Below are 16,457 nucleotides of genomic sequence, written 5' to 3'. Positions count from 1 at the left end.
TAGATCACGTAAAATAATAAAGATTCTTACATATCTTTACATTACACATTACATATCGCGAAATGTAAAAAACGTGTGTATTAAAATTGACATTTGTTTCAAAAGTTATATGTAGCATAAAGATATGACTGGGAAAATAGTTTCCAAGCAAGTATATTTTTCAAGCAGCGCATTCGTAATCGATATTATGTATACAATGGCCTTGATGATAAAATATTCATATTTATTTTATTGAGCTGTTGTTAAATATTAAAAAAGAAATCATTTCGTGTATATGCATACGTATGGTACACTCGCATTAATTAAAACTTCAAGATAATAAATAATAAGCAATAAATGTATATTTTTAAACAAATTTTACTTACTAATTTTTCCATACATGATTAATATAAAAATAATTAAAAATGCACAGAGTCGTGCATTAATAGATTATAAAAATGATAAGTTTGTGTCATCACAGGATCCATTTATTATAAATCATTGATTATAATTTTAAATATTCATTATCGTACAGTTTGACCAGAAAATGTATGTTTAGATATGTTAATTATTTTCTATTGTGTAATTACGAAATAATCGTTTACATATATACATATTTTAATGTTTTATAATTTAACGTTTGGAAATGTACATATATGTGTCATTGTATGTCTCCTGTAAATTCCTCAATTACCAAGTTAATGACTTAGTTATGTATTCTTGTACTGCTTTTGCCACCTCTGGATATTTTTTTATTTTATTTGCTATATGCATCGAGTTGTTGTACATCTAAAAATAAAAGATTATTTTGTTTTAATTCGCATTGTCAGACAATAGACGGTGCGACAATTGTACGGCAAACTCTGGGTCAATTTTGATCTATAGTGAGATTTCTTTTATATGCATCTCCAATATGAAATTACGTATCCAAAATTTTATATTAGAATTACATTTTTCATTATAGGTTTCAATTATCTTCTCTTTTTTTCAAAAATATGATACTTGTACATTATCATTAAAGGAAAAAAATATTCTTAAAATAAAATAAAATGATATTTTTATTGTAATTTTGTACAACGTGCATATGAAATGTTTGTTTTAATTATTGCATGATCTTTATAAAACAATTTTAAGATATGGATCATATATGACCCAGCGTACATCATCTAAAGATTATAAATTTTTCTTTCTATCTGCAAGACTTACAGATAGTATCTACAGATAGTGTATACTTACCGTATCAAATGCTCGTTCTGTCCAATACAGCCCCTAATAAAGAGAAATAATTTCACTATATTTATAAAATTATATGTTTAATAAAAAGCGTGTATGTAGACACATTCAATAATTTACACATACACAATAGTTTAAAAAATTTAATTGCTACTTGGGGAAAAAGAAAAAAGGAAAAACAAAATTTATCGCTACGAATTATTAAATTTCGTAGTAACAAATTCTATATTTTTCGACATTTCTAATTGATTTTACTCAAGAAAAAATATAAAAAGATATAAATCCATACTGAATTAAGAGATAAAATTTTCCACATAAAAATACAATTGTAAGTGATATAAGATAGTTTAAGACTATTTCAACATATATGGAAGATTTCGAAATTTTTATAATTTAATATTTTAATAAAACTAAAATCTCAAAAACGCTAATAACTGAAAAGGCATTTTTATAACGAACGGACAAAATTGGATCTCCACAATGTTATCAAGAATTAAAAAAGTGATTTTACTATTGCAATTCTAAAACTGTGTGACAATCTTCGTGCATGCAGAGAAACTGGATTTTTTTGGCGAAAATTAGATCTATTTCACTTTATTTATTTATATAATATTTTTATTTAAATTTTTATATAAAATTTTTATTTTATTTTAAAAATATATAAATTTCAACATGTGTACGAAATGTTCGCAATTTCCCCCAATGAGTGTCCAGATCTCTCTTAATGAAATAAGAAGGAAATAGTTTATAAATATCAAGCATATTCATTTTTAAACACCTGTATTTTATGATATTTAATATTTTGTGCAAAATATAAACTGAAGATTAAAATATCTCTAATAAATATATTTCTAATGGATACATATATAATAAATATAATGGATATATATATGTGTTTACATAAATCAATTCCTGAAAATTAAAATACTAATTAGAGTTTACATAATTTAAAATTATTATTTTTAAATTAGTATATCAAAATGTCTTTAAAATGTTTTTAAGTTTTCTTAAATCGATATATTGGATTGGACAAAAAGTTTTTTCGTTTCTTTTAAGAAAATTTAAGTTAAATTTAAAGACGAGTTTTACATATAAAACAATATATATTGAAGGAAAGAGCGAAAAAGATTCACTTTATTCGATTATCTTCTGTCACATCTTTCAGATGCTCTCATCCTAGTAATAAAAGCCTGAAAATAAACTTTCTTATTCTCTTTTCCACTTTCAAGCTAATTCCAAACACGATAAACACAGACGATCTTCTCTCTTTTTCTTAAACGACATATTGAAATGTCCATAAATGTCAGTTTATGTACGCGCACGGAGAAACTAAAGCTAAACTACTCACGTAATGTGATGCTAAAGCTATCTGAAAAAAATCAAAGAAACTTTTTAGCCAATCCAATATTTTTAGCGAGAAAACGCAATCAATTACTATCATGTGTGTTCTCTCTAGGGATATACTGCTAATTTATATAAAAAAAATTCCAAGTACAGAGTTTATGATTAAAGCTTACGCCATTAATAGTTGGTATGCCCAAAGCAAATGCTTCGACGATTTCCTTAGGAGTGGCAGGTTTTGGAGGTACTTCCCAAACCTGAGGGGGGGGAAGTAAATAAAAAGATTCATTAGAAGATTCAGAAGAAGGAGATTCATTAGAAGATTCAGAAGAAGAAGACGCAGGAGGATCCTTCTGGTTAGAAGACTTAGCTGCTCTCGCTTCCACTCTAGGAGCGCGCACGATTGCCATAATGTAGATTATAGCGAGCGCTAATGATAAGCATAACACTCGCATTCTGTAGCGCTTACTGACACTCAAGTTACGTCAACTTAATACGCGTTTCTGAGTTATTGCTATGGACGCGCAGCGCTTATATTGATATGTATATATACTAAAAATGCGATTACATTCATAGTTTCGTGCTTAGAAGGGGTACTTATATTCTTTATCACAATTATACATTTTATTATGGCAATATTTTTATTTCTCTTATGCGACATTAAAAGAATATGTTATGATATGTAATATACAACTTATATATTACAATGTCCGTAATTGGAAGGCTTAGGAGGGTTTTACATAAGAAAGAGCTTAAATAAGCAGATAAATATTTCAATCTTTTAGTCACTTAAAGATCTTTAAAGTCATTTAAAAAAAAAAATAATTTTAAAATCATTAGCGACGTTTCTGATGAAAGAGATTTTTTAAGCGTGATTAATATTGCGTATACACTTAAATAAAATACCTATCTACTTTATTAAAACATGAATTTTATGAGAAATAATTTTTTCCAATAATCTAAATGTAAAGATAATTTCTACGATGCAAATAATAATAATAGTAAAAATATGACATACACAAAATATGTTTTATAGGTCTTTTACTTTCAGACTTAATTTTATATATCATATTATACACTTTTATATTGAATATGTTCTGCATCATAAGAAATGCGATTAGCAACCACAATTTCCAAAAAATTTAATTATAATTTTCTATTTTGTATGTATATATTTTGTCATGGAAATCTTTATCTTACGCGAGAAATGTATGACATTGAAGAAGTGTAATATTTGGCGAAGGCTATATAAGCAATAAAAATTGTTGCTATACATGAATATCGTAATACTTTGATACGTAAACACGTAAGCATTTTTAAAAGCAGATACACGAATTTTATAGCTATATATGAGATAAACATAACGATTTCTGGAAAATAAAGTCGCAATGTCTTCCTGTGTAGATAGACGTACATATGTGCTTTGTGGGTATAAGAATTACTAGATAGATATTTATAAAATAACGCGGAGTTATATAATATTATTTCGTCATGCGTAACTTTAATGTTTGACACTCGAGGCCTTAATGATCAACATTGTGATTGGATCATCCAATGGCCATTTCAACGTCCATTAATCTCTCTGGCTTGAAGACAATAACAATTGCAAATGCAATTTGCTACGTCTAATATCCGAGAAAGGATATACGGAATATGCTCTTTACATAGCTTCGATAACTTTTAAATTTGAACATTATGATAAAATTACGATATTATTATCTGTGTGCATTTAATTTTTTTAAAATTATTTATCTATTTTATATTTTATTTAGATATTCGTAATAATGATTATTTATTAGAAAGATTTGTCGATCCAGAAAATTGTCGAAGGAACAATTATTAATTATTAATGAAATATTTTTCGTTAATTTCAATTATTTCATTAATAAATTAAAGTTGAAAATAAAGGTGCAACTAGAGTTTGAACGGTGATTTATTTTAAATTTCAGGGAAAGCAGAATTCATAGCGTTGGTCTACCAGTTAGAACTTCACAGCTTCCGCAACCGCCGTCTACCGGAAATGATATGCCGCCGCCAATACCACGTCGACATTCTGCCACTCCGGCGGTAACAAATTTTACTTATTTCTGATTATTGTCCCGTAAATTCAGTTTGAACGCGATTTAGATATCCGTATTTTCATTATTCATCTTGCTTAAAATGTATCCGTTCGAGAGTAAGTGTGATTTATTTTAATAAATCCGCAGTGTTCTACAGGATTTTACTCATTTATAAACGTTCATAATTTAAAATAGTATTATGGTACTTATTAACTTAAATAAATAATAATCTCTCTCGCGTATAAAACTATATCATTCAAAGATTAAAATGATGTTATAAAAAATTATAAAAGAACGGAGTAATAAAATATATTATGAAACTATTACATAACTATTATATTATACAAAAAAAATGTATCAAGATTTTTCACATTAAAAATACTTTTAAAGTTTTAAGAAATAAAAATAAAGATATATTTAGAAGCTAATAAACACATGACACATTTTACTTATTTAAGAAATAAATTGGAGAGGAAATTTCAACTCTCTTTCTCTCTGAATTATTCACTATATTATCTGAATTATATATATAAATATATATATATATAAACAAGCATAACTATATGTGGATAATGTTGGCATGCACTTTCGTGCAAGGAAATATTAATTATTAATGTATATTTATAGAGTGTCAGCTATTTATTCTGATAAAATATTGTGTATCAGATAATTGAAACATATTAAAGAGAAAGTTGCTGTAATGAATAAAGGGGACAGAAAGGCCAGAGATACTAAAGGGATTTTCGAACTTTGTGTCTCCTCCCACGCAGAGATAAGTTTGGAAAGTTGCAACCGCATCGTCAGTATTTCAACGTATATATATATACATACATATATATAATACATACATATGTGTATATAACTTCGACATCTTAAATCAGGCGACTAAAGCCGATAGTTAGCGGTACACCGTTATTTTGTAAATTAATATTGCCAGACCCGAAGATCGGCCGCTTAAATTAAAATTGTGCATCAAAATGGTCTCTTGCAAAAAGAAAGATTGATTACGTTCGAGAAATATACAATCATATATCTTGTGCGAAAATACGTTGTACTTTAATGTTGTAACAATGCTGGTTACAAGAACAAAAAAATTAAATTGCAATAAAATTAAGGATTTCTATTTGAAAAATTTATGCTGATAACTGACATAACTGTTCAAGATTAAATCTCAAGGTTTCTACTTTTTTCAAATCAAGCAACTTTTGTTTAAAATATCTTTCCTTTAAATATATTGCTTTCGAAATATTTTTGATAAACATGAAAAATTTGAAATAAAATTCTTTTCATCCTATGTATGCAAATGTATAATTATCATTGTGCTTTAAATGTTTTTTATATATTTGTCTATAATTTGTACTAAAAATAAACAATTTATTGTTGATTTGTAACAAAACTTTTGTTATGAATTTTATCAAAAATTATAAAAAAATAATACATAAATGCAAGTTTATTTGCTATTTTTGTTCTTTTTACGTTTTGTGTCATTATAGAAGAATGGAAGAATTAAAATCTAAAATTTAATTATATAGATAATAAATCTTATTGTACTGTTTGTTGTTCCAACATGTGTCAACTTTAAAGAAAAAGTTTTATTAGATAATAGAGATAAACGCGATGTATATATATATATATGCAATTATTAGATTTATTACTGGAAATCAAGGTTTATATTTTTGATTTTGCGTTACCTGAAGCATCAATAGATAAACATTTATCAACAAATTCGAGGAAATTACGATGACACTCAAAGCATTCGATAAACGTTAAATGTGCGTTTAAAGCGCTCAAGGTATTAAAGCGTGATTCATGCAAAGATAGTTTGTTGACGATAAATGTTTAGAGCTAATGAACTTGCGTGTTACTTTATGTGTGTCAACAAGCCGATTAAACTTGATGTTTATCTTTTAACGGTGATAAGCGTTGTAACTTTACGCGTAACTTTCGCATCAATTTACGCAAATCACGTAACTCATTCGTCGGAATACCTATTTCGGAATGCTGATATTTTCACCGTAAATTACGAGTTTATTTATCCGAGAGAGAAAATCTTTTCGAAAACAACTCTACAATGCGTTTAAGGTCGTTAAATATAAAGAAGTATAAAAGCTGAATTAAAAGTAAATTTAATCAAGAAAAATCTGACAGAAAAATATTAAAAATAACCTTAATTCAAACTTTACATCAAAAATTTAATTTCTAAACGTCTTTTATTGGATTTTCTAACACGTATTATCCGATATCGACAATAATTGAGATAGGGAAACTTTTTACCGAATAATGATTCTTTCGCGTTTCGGAAGAAACGAAAAGAAAGGAAGAAACTCCTCTGATATTTTTAGAAAATTTTAGAAACTATGAAATGACGAGAAGATACAAAGTGGCCTATTTTTTGACATATATACAGGTAGCACCACCTCCGATTCCGCTGAGGCCGCCGGCAATCCCGAAGAGAAGCAAGAATGAGAAACCTATACCCCTGCAATCCACAACCAGGCAAGATAGTCAAGTGACTTATCACAAAGCGAGCGATTCTTCGTCCGCATCGAAAATGCTGACTGCGTGGAATAACGTGGACTCGACCAGCGAAAAACTTATAGATTTGGGTCCTTTCAGAGATCAACATCAGAAATTGCAGGTGAGTATAGGACACGAGTGATCTCGTCGGAAAAATAGTGGCAGTTGTCCAGAAAATGAAATGTTCTGATTGGATCTATGATAATTCACGATTTTAATACATAGCCTAATTGAAATAGAAAAAATAAAGCATCTATTAAAAATACGAAATGTTAAAAAATAAGAAATATTAAATAACATTTCTATAATAATATTAAATTAAAAAATTAGAATAAACATATCTATATTTTAAAAAGTCACTTTTATTAATCATTCAATGAAAAATCAACGAAGAATGAAGGATGTCGTTTTTTTTAATAGTACTAAAGTCGATACCTATCAATTTGCATTACTTTGAATACGAATTGATGAATTAATTTTTGCTTCGACATCGTTAAAAGTCACCAGCTTGTCGAGATGGAGATTTTCTATGCCTTTTTTCGTATCTTCGCGGATTGCAGGATTACTTGTTAAGTTACGGCGAGAAGGACGGGCAGGAAACGAACGAGTGTAACGATTTCGTGGTCGACTTCGAGCGAGCGAATTTTCAGGAAGGTCGTAAGCTCGCGCAAAACTCGAGCTTCGAGAAGCTGCAAAAGGCCTCGTTGGATCTCGAGAAGAGGCTGCACGAGAGAATTGTTAAGAGCGCCGAGGCAAGATTCGAGGACTCGAACGGCCGAGTGGATCCTCGTCAACGACAAGGCTCAGCTATCGTTTCGCGCCCTAATAGGTAATTGCATGTTTTTTAAAAATTATATTATTTATATATATATATATATATATATGTATATATATAACACATATACAACTCTTTCAACATTTTCCTCGTAATCTTGTGAAAAGATGATTGCATCATATACATTTTATCGTACTGCTCTGTGCATCATATCGCGCAAATACGTAATAATGCAAAGGTTATCAGGCTTATACATATATGTACATATATGTATATAGGATCCGTCATATTTAACGCCGAATACGAATTATGAAACACTCTACGTCTACGTTAAAACTACTTGAATGCAGGATTTTCCCACGTTTCACTATCGTGAAGCATGCTTGCATTTTTCTCTCTTTCTCTCTTTCTAAAGTCTGGATCGATTTGGAGCAAGATATTACGGACGATTACGCTTACGATAGATTCGTTAAACGAAGCGTAAGTTTCGACTCTATCTCGACACAGAGAACAGAATAATATCCAAGTATTCTAGAAACCACCAACGCATTTTTTTCCGTTTTTAAATCTCTTATAGTTTGAAATACAAATCGTATATTACAAAAAAAACTAGAAATAAGCTATTAACACTAATGAAACGCTCCTATTTATTATAATAAATTTACTATTTTTTTTACAGTAATAAGTATATAAATGTGTGGTGATTGTGTCTTAAACAAGGCAAGTGTAGCTATGTGAATCTAGCACCCGACTTTTTAAAAATTAATTTTTTAAAACGGAAAATGATAGCATCTCGTTTGTAGTAACAATAATTTCGTTTGTAGTTTTATCAATTAATAAATAAAAAAATTTTTTTAAATGACTCGCACCCGACATTGAGCTATCGCAAATTCGCTTGCGCAGTCTTCTTTAGAATCGTTTGTAGTTGTTTGTAGTGATTTTCCTTTTGTTTGTAGTTTAGCGGTTCAAAAGTTATTTGTTTATAACTTTTGAACCGCTCCACTACAAACGAAAGGAAAATCACTACAAACAATTACAAACGATTCTAAAGAAGACTGCGCAAGCGGATTTGAAAAATGACAAAATTAGCTTTTGGACGAATAAACAATTGTTTATAACTTTTGAACCACTCAACTACAAACGAAAGGAAAATCACTACAAACAACTACAAACGATTGTAAAGAAGACGGCGCAAGCGGATTTGAAAAATCTTAAAAATTGACAAAGTTAGCTTTTGGACGAATAAACAATTGTTTATAACTTTTGAACCGCTCCACTACAAACGAAAGGAAAATCACTACAAACAACTACAAACGATTCTAAAGAAGACTGCGCAAGCAGATTTGCGATATCTCAATGTCGGGTGCGAGTCATTAAAAAAAATTTTTTTTGTTTATTAATTGATAAAACTACAAACAAAATTATTGTTACTACAAACGAAATGCTATCATTTTCCGTTTCCGCACCCGACTTTTTAAAAAATTAATTTTTAAAAAGTCGGGTGCTAGGTTCACATAGCTCGTCGTGGGCGAATAATATTTTATTACTTTATTAATAGAGTTTATTATTTAAATATTTGTAAAAAAAATTGTTGTAAGAAATGATAACATTATTAATGCTATTATCGCGATATTCGTCGAAATTATTCGAACGAAGAATAAAAGTGTGCAGGGATGAAAAGAGTTCGGACGCGTTATTATTGTCGCTTATATCAAACGGATAATCACTGAAATTGGCTGATCAGTGCTACTTTCTATCCCTGATTAATCGCCAGACTCGGAAAAAAATCACTTTCTCATTATTATTGCCTATGTACATTATATTGCATATTATTTACGAGTATAATATGACTCATTCGAGCGAGATTTGTTAAATAATTTTGTCGAAACGCTCATATATACATAATGTTATATGATATAAAACTTTCTGTTTTTTTTCCTCGATTTCAAACATCAAACGGTAAGAGTTTTATACGTCGTGTGAGCTATGTAAACCTAGCACCTGACTTTTTAAAAATTAATTTTTTTAAACGGAAAATGATAGCATTTCATTTGTAGTTGTTTGTAGTAGCAATAATTTCGTTTGTAGTTTTATCAATTAATAAATATAAAAAAATTTTTAAATGGCTCGCACCCGACATTGAGATATCGCAAATCTGCTTGCGCAGTCTTCTTTAGAATCGTTTGTAGTTGTTTGTAGTGATTTTCCTTTCGTTTGTAGTTGAGCGGTTCAAAAGTTATAAACAATTGTTTATTCGTCCAAGAGGTAACTTTGTCAACTTTTAAGATTTCTTAAATCCGGTTGCGCAGTCTTCTTTAGAATCGTTTGTAGTTGTTTGTAGTGATTTTCCTTTCGTTTGTAGTTAAGCGGTTCAAAAGTTATAAACAATTGACAAAGTTAGCTCTTGGACGAATAAACAATTGTTTATAACTTTTGAACCGCTCAACTACAAACGAAAGGAAAATCACTACAAACAACTACAAACGATTCTAAAGAAGACTGGGCAAGTGGATTTGAAAAATCTTAAAAATTGACAAAGTTAGCTTTTGGACGAATAAACAATTGTTTATAACTTTTGAACCGCTCCACTACAAACGAAAGGAAAATCACTAGAAACAACTACAAACGATTGTAAAGAAGACTGCGCAAGAGGATTTGAAAAATCTTAAAAATTGACAAAGTTAGCTTTTGGACGAATAAACAATTGTTTATAACTTTTGAACCGCTCGACTACAAACGAAAGGAAAATCACTACAAACAACTACAAACGATTGTAAAGAAGACTGCGCAAGCGGATTTGAAAAATCTTAAAAATTGACAAAGTTAGCTTTTGGACGAATAAACAATTGTTTATAACTTTTGAACCGCTCGACTACAAACGAAAGGAAAATCACTACAAACAACTACAAACGATTGTAAAGAAGACTGCGCAAGCGGATTTGAAAAATCTTAAAAATTGACAAAATTAGCTTTTGGACGAATAAACAATTGTTTATAACTTTTGAACCGCTCAACTACAAACGAAAGGAAAATCACTACAAACAACTACAAACGATTCTAAAGAAGACTGCGCAAGCGGATTTGAAAAATCTTAAAAATTGACAAAGTTAGCTTTTGGACGAATAAACAATTGTTTATAACTTTTGAACCGCTCCACTACAAACGAAAGGAAAATCACTACAAACAACTACAAACGATTCTAAAGAAAACTGCGCAAGCAGATTTGCGATATCTCAATGTCGGGTGCGAGTCATTAAAAAAAATTTTTTTTGTTTATTAATTGATAAAACTACAAACAAAATTATTGTTACTACAAACGAAATGCTATCATTTTCCGTTTCCGCACCCGACTTTTTAAAAAATTAATTTTTAAAAAGTCGGGTGCTAGGTTCACATAGCTCGTCGTGGGCGAATAATATTTTATTACTTTATTAATAGAGTTTATTATTTAAATATTTGTAAAAAAAATTGTTGTAAGAAATGATAACATTATTAATGCTATTATCGCGATATTCGTCGAAATTATTCGAACGAAGAATAAAAGTGTGCAGGGATGAAAAGAGTTCGGACGCGTTATTATTGTCGCTTATATCAAACGGATAATCACTGAAATTGGCTGATCAGTGCTACTTTCTATCCCTGATTAATCGCCAGACTCGGAAAAAAATCACTTTCTCATTATTATTGCCTATGTACATTATATTGCATATTATTTACGAGTATAATATGACTCATTCGAGCGAGATTTGTTAAATAATTTTGTCGAAACGCTCATATATACATAATGTTATATGATATAAAACTTTCTGTTTTTTTTCCTCGATTTCAAACATCAAACGGTAAGAGTTTTATACGTCGTGTGAGCTATGTAAACCTAGCACCTGACTTTTTAAAAATTAATTTTTTTAAACGGAAAATGATAGCATTTCATTTGTAGTTGTTTGTAGTAGCAATAATTTCGTTTGTAGTTTTATCAATTAATAAATATAAAAAAATTTTTAAATGGCTCGCACCCGACATTGAGATATCGCAAATCTGCTTGCGCAGTCTTCTTTAGAATCGTTTGTAGTTGTTTGTAGTGATTTTCCTTTCGTTTGTAGTTGAGCGGTTCAAAAGTTATAAACAATTGTTTATTCGTCCAAGAGGTAACTTTGTCAACTTTTAAGATTTCTTAAATCCGGTTGCGCAGTCTTCTTTAGAATCGTTTGTAGTTGTTTGTAGTGATTTTCCTTTCGTTTGTAGTTAAGCGGTTCAAAAGTTATAAACAATTGACAAAGTTAGCTCTTGGACGAATAAACAATTGTTTATAACTTTTGAACCGCTCAACTACAAACGAAAGGAAAATCACTACAAACAACTACAAACGATTCTAAAGAAGACTGCGCAAGCGGATTTGAAAAATCTTAAAAATTGACAAAGTTAGCTTTTGGACGAATAAACAATTGTTTATAACTTTTGAACCGCTCCACTACAAACGAAAGGAAAATCACTACAAACAACTACAAACGATTCTAAAGAAAACTGCGCAAGCAGATTTGCGATATCTCAATGTCGGGTGCGAGTCATTAAAAAAAATTTTTTTTGTTTATTAATTGATAAAACTACAAACAAAATTATTGTTACTACAAACGAAATGCTATCATTTTCCGTTTCCGCACCCGACTTTTTAAAAAATTAATTTTTAAAAAGTCGGGTGCTAGGTTCACATAGCTCGTCGTGGGCGAATAATATTTTATTACTTTATTAATAGAGTTTATTATTTAAATATTTGTAAAAAAAATTGTTGTAAGAAATGATAACATTATTAATGCTATTATCGCGATATTCGTCGAAATTATTCGAACGAAGAATAAAAGTGTGCAGGGATGAAAAGAGTTCGGACGCGTTATTATTGTCGCTTATATCAAACGGATAATCACTGAAATTGGCTGATCAGTGCTACTTTCTATCCCTGATTAATCGCCAGACTCGGAAAAAAATCACTTTCTCATTATTATTGCCTATGTACATTATATTGCATATTATTTACGAGTATAATATGACTCATTCGAGCGAGATTTGTTAAATAATTTTGTCGAAACGCTCATATATACATAATGTTATATGATATAAAACTTTCTGTTTTTTTTCCTCGATTTCAAACATCAAACGGTAAGAGTTTTATACGTCGTGTGAGCTATGTAAACCTAGCACCTGACTTTTTAAAAATTAATTTTTTTAAACGGAAAATGATAGCATTTCATTTGTAGTTGTTTGTAGTAGCAATAATTTCGTTTGTAGTTTTATCAATTAATAAATATAAAAAAATTTTTAAATGGCTCGCACCCGACATTGAGATATCGCAAATCTGCTTGCGCAGTCTTCTTTAGAATCGTTTGTAGTTGTTTGTAGTGATTTTCCTTTCGTTTGTAGTTGAGCGGTTCAAAAGTTATAAACAATTGTTTATTCGTCCAAGAGGTAACTTTGTCAACTTTTAAGATTTCTTAAATCCGGTTGCGCAGTCTTCTTTAGAATCGTTTGTAGTTGTTTGTAGTGATTTTCCTTTCGTTTGTAGTTAAGCGGTTCAAAAGTTATAAACAATTGACAAAGTTAGCTCTTGGACGAATAAACAATTGTTTATAACTTTTGAACCGCTCAACTACAAACGAAAGGAAAATCACTACAAACAACTACAAACGATTGTAAAGAAGACTGCGCAAGCGGATTTGAAAAATCTTAAAAATTGACAAAGTTAGCTTTTGGACGAATAAACAATTGTTTATAACTTTTGAACCGCTCGACTACAAACGAAAGGAAAATCACTACAAACAACTACAAACGATTGTAAAGAAGACTGCGCAAGCGGATTTGAAAAATCTTAAAAATTGACAAAGTTAGCTTTTGGACGAATAAACAATTGTTTATAACTTTTGAACCGCTCGACTACAAACGAAAGGAAAATCACTACAAACAACTACAAACGATTCTAAAGAAAACTGCGCAAGCAGATTTGCGATATCTCAATGTCGGGTGCGAGTCATTAAAAAAAATTTTTTTTGTTTATTAATTGATAAAACTACAAACAAAATTATTGTTACTACAAACGAAATGCTATCATTTTCCGTTTCCGCACCCGACTTTTTAAAAAATTAATTTTTAAAAAGTCGGGTGCTAGGTTCACATAGCTCGTCGTGGGCGAATAATATTTTATTACTTTATTAATAGAGTTTATTATTTAAATATTTGTAAAAAAAATTGTTGTAAGAAATGATAACATTATTAATGCTATTATCGCGATATTCGTCGAAATTATTCGAACGAAGAATAAAAGTGTGCAGGGATGAAAAGAGTTCGGACGCGTTATTATTGTCGCTTATATCAAACGGATAATCACTGAAATTGGCTGATCAGTGCTACTTTCTATCCCTGATTAATCGCCAGACTCGGAAAAAAATCACTTTCTCATTATTATTGCCTATGTACATTATATTGCATATTATTTACGAGTATAATATGACTCATTCGAGCGAGATTTGTTAAATAATTTTGTCGAAACGCTCATATATACATAATGTTATATGATATAAAACTTTCTGTTTTTTTTCCTCGATTTCAAACATCAAACGGTAAGAGTTTTATACGTCGTGTGAGCTATGTAAACCTAGCACCTGACTTTTTAAAAATTAATTTTTTTAAACGGAAAATGATAGCATTTCATTTGTAGTTGTTTGTAGTAGCAATAATTTCGTTTGTAGTTTTATCAATTAATAAATATAAAAAAATTTTTAAATGGCTCGCACCCGACATTGAGATATCGCAAATCTGCTTGCGCAGTCTTCTTTAGAATCGTTTGTAGTTGTTTGTAGTGATTTTCCTTTCGTTTGTAGTTGAGCGGTTCAAAAGTTATAAACAATTGTTTATTCGTCCAAGAGGTAACTTTGTCAACTTTTAAGATTTCTTAAATCCGGTTGCGCAGTCTTCTTTAGAATCGTTTGTAGTTGTTTGTAGTGATTTTCCTTTCGTTTGTAGTTAAGCGGTTCAAAAGTTATAAACAATTGACAAAGTTAGCTCTTGGACGAATAAACAATTGTTTATAACTTTTGAACCGCTCAACTACAAACGAAAGGAAAATCACTACAAACAACTACAAACGATTCTAAAGAAGACTGGGCAAGTGGATTTGGAAAATCTTAAAAATTGACAAAGTTAGCTTTTGGACGAATAAACAATTGTTTATAACTTTTGAACCGCTCGACTACAAACGAAAGGAAAATCACTACAAACAACTACAAACGATTGTAAAGAAGACTGCGCAAGAGGATTTGAAAAATCTTAAAAATTGACAAAGTTAGCTTTTGGACGAATAAACAATTGTTTATAACTTTTGAACCGCTCGACTACAAACGAAAGGAAAATCACTACAAACAACTACAAACGATTGTAAAGAAGACTGCGCAAGCGGATTTGAAAAATCTTAAAAATTGACAAAGTTAGCTTTTGGACGAATAAACAATTGTTTATAACTTTTGAACCGCTCGACTACAAACGAAAGGAAAATCACTACAAACAACTACAAACGATTCTAAAGAAGACTGCGCAAGCGGATTTGAAAAATCTTAAAAATTGACAAAGTTAGCTTTTGGACGAATAAACAATTGTTTATAACTTTTGAACCGCTCAACTACAAACGAAAGGAAAATCACTACAAACAACTACAAACGATTCTAAAGAAGACTGCGCAAGCGGATTTAAAAAATCTTAAAAATTGACAAAGTTAGCTCTTGGACGAATAAACAATTGTTTATAACTTTTGAACCGCTCAACTACAAACGAAAGGAAAATCACTACAAACAACTACAAACGATTCTAAAGAAGACTGCGCAAGCAGATTTGCGATATCTCAATGTCGGGTGCGAGTCATTAAAAAAAATTTTTTTGTTTATTAATTGATAAAACTACAAACAAAATTATTGTTACTACAAACGAAATGCTATCATTTTCCGTTTTAAAAAATTAATTTTTAAAAAGTCGGGTGCTAGGTTCACATAACTCGTTGTGGGCGAATAATATTTTATTACTTTATTAATAGAGTTTATTATTTAAATATTTGTAAAAAAAATTGTTGTAAGAAATGATAACATTAATGCTATTATCGCGATATTCGTCGAAATTATTCGAACGAGGAATAAAAGTGTGCAGGGATGAAAAGAGTTCGGACGCGTTATTATTGTCGCTTATATCGGACGGATAATCACTGAAATCGGCTGACCAGTGCTACTTTCTATCCCTGATTAATCGCCAGACTCGGAAAAAATCACTTTCTCATTATTATTGCATATGTACATTATATTGCATATTATATACGAGTATAATATGACTCATTCGAGCGAAATTTGTTAAATAATTTTGTCGAAACGCTCATATATACATAATGTTATATGATATAAAACTTTCTGTTTTTTTTCCTCGATTTCAAACATCAAACGGTAAGAGTTTTATACGTCGTGTGAGCTATGTAAACCTAGCACCCGACTTTTTAAAAATTAATTTTTTTTAACGGAAAATGATAGCAT

General features: G+C 29.9%; 2 protein-coding genes across 6 annotated transcripts in view; one reads left to right on the top strand and one right to left on the bottom strand.

Annotated features, from left to right (window-relative positions):
- The window catches only part of LOC145941559 (uncharacterized), a 59,004-nt gene that overhangs the window by 17,386 nt on the left and 25,161 nt on the right, over positions 1-16,457 (top strand). For all 5 annotated transcript variants that reach the window (XR_014426182.1, XM_083047706.1, XM_083047705.1 and 2 more), the window contains exons 3-5: positions 4,503-4,620; positions 7,021-7,251; positions 7,691-7,959. Coding sequence is in view for 4 of the 5 variants with exons in the window: in XM_083047706.1 (XP_082903832.1) it covers positions 4,503-4,620; positions 7,021-7,251; positions 7,691-7,959 (618 nt within the window). In the remaining variant the exon portion in view is untranslated. The remainder of the gene's footprint in view (positions 1-4,502; positions 4,621-7,020; positions 7,252-7,690; positions 7,960-16,457) is intronic.
- On the bottom strand, positions 403-3,094 carry LOC145941953 (uncharacterized). Its single transcript, XM_083048384.1, has 3 exons — positions 2,730-3,094; positions 1,216-1,248; positions 403-768 (listed from the first exon to the last, which is right to left on the bottom strand). Exons 1-3 carry the CDS (start codon positions 3,006-3,008, stop codon positions 670-672), a joined length of 411 nt encoding a protein of 136 aa, XP_082904510.1. The 5' UTR covers positions 3,009-3,094; the 3' UTR covers positions 403-669.

Source organism: Prenolepis imparis, unplaced genomic scaffold (genome assembly GCF_030444845.1).
Source record: "Prenolepis imparis isolate NDT839.2.m4 unplaced genomic scaffold, iyPreImpa1.0 SCAF_10, whole genome shotgun sequence".
In the NCBI taxonomy this organism is placed as follows: domain Eukaryota; kingdom Metazoa; phylum Arthropoda; class Insecta; order Hymenoptera; family Formicidae; genus Prenolepis; species Prenolepis imparis.
Note: the sequence above shows the minus strand (reverse complement) of the source record. Positions and strands in the feature narration are given on the sequence as shown.

Coding starts and splice junctions, on each gene's coding strand:
- LOC145941953 (XM_083048384.1), bottom strand. CDS start 3,008: ATGCGAGTGTTATGCTTATCATTAGCGCTCGCTATAATCTACATTATG. Junction 1,249..2,729: donor GCATACCAACTATTAATGGC/GTAAGCTTTAAT, acceptor TCTCTTTATTAG/GGGCTGTATTGGACAGAACG. Junction 769..1,215: donor CAGAACGAGCATTTGATACG/GTAAGTATACAC, acceptor TTTTATTTTTAG/ATGTACAACAACTCGATGCA.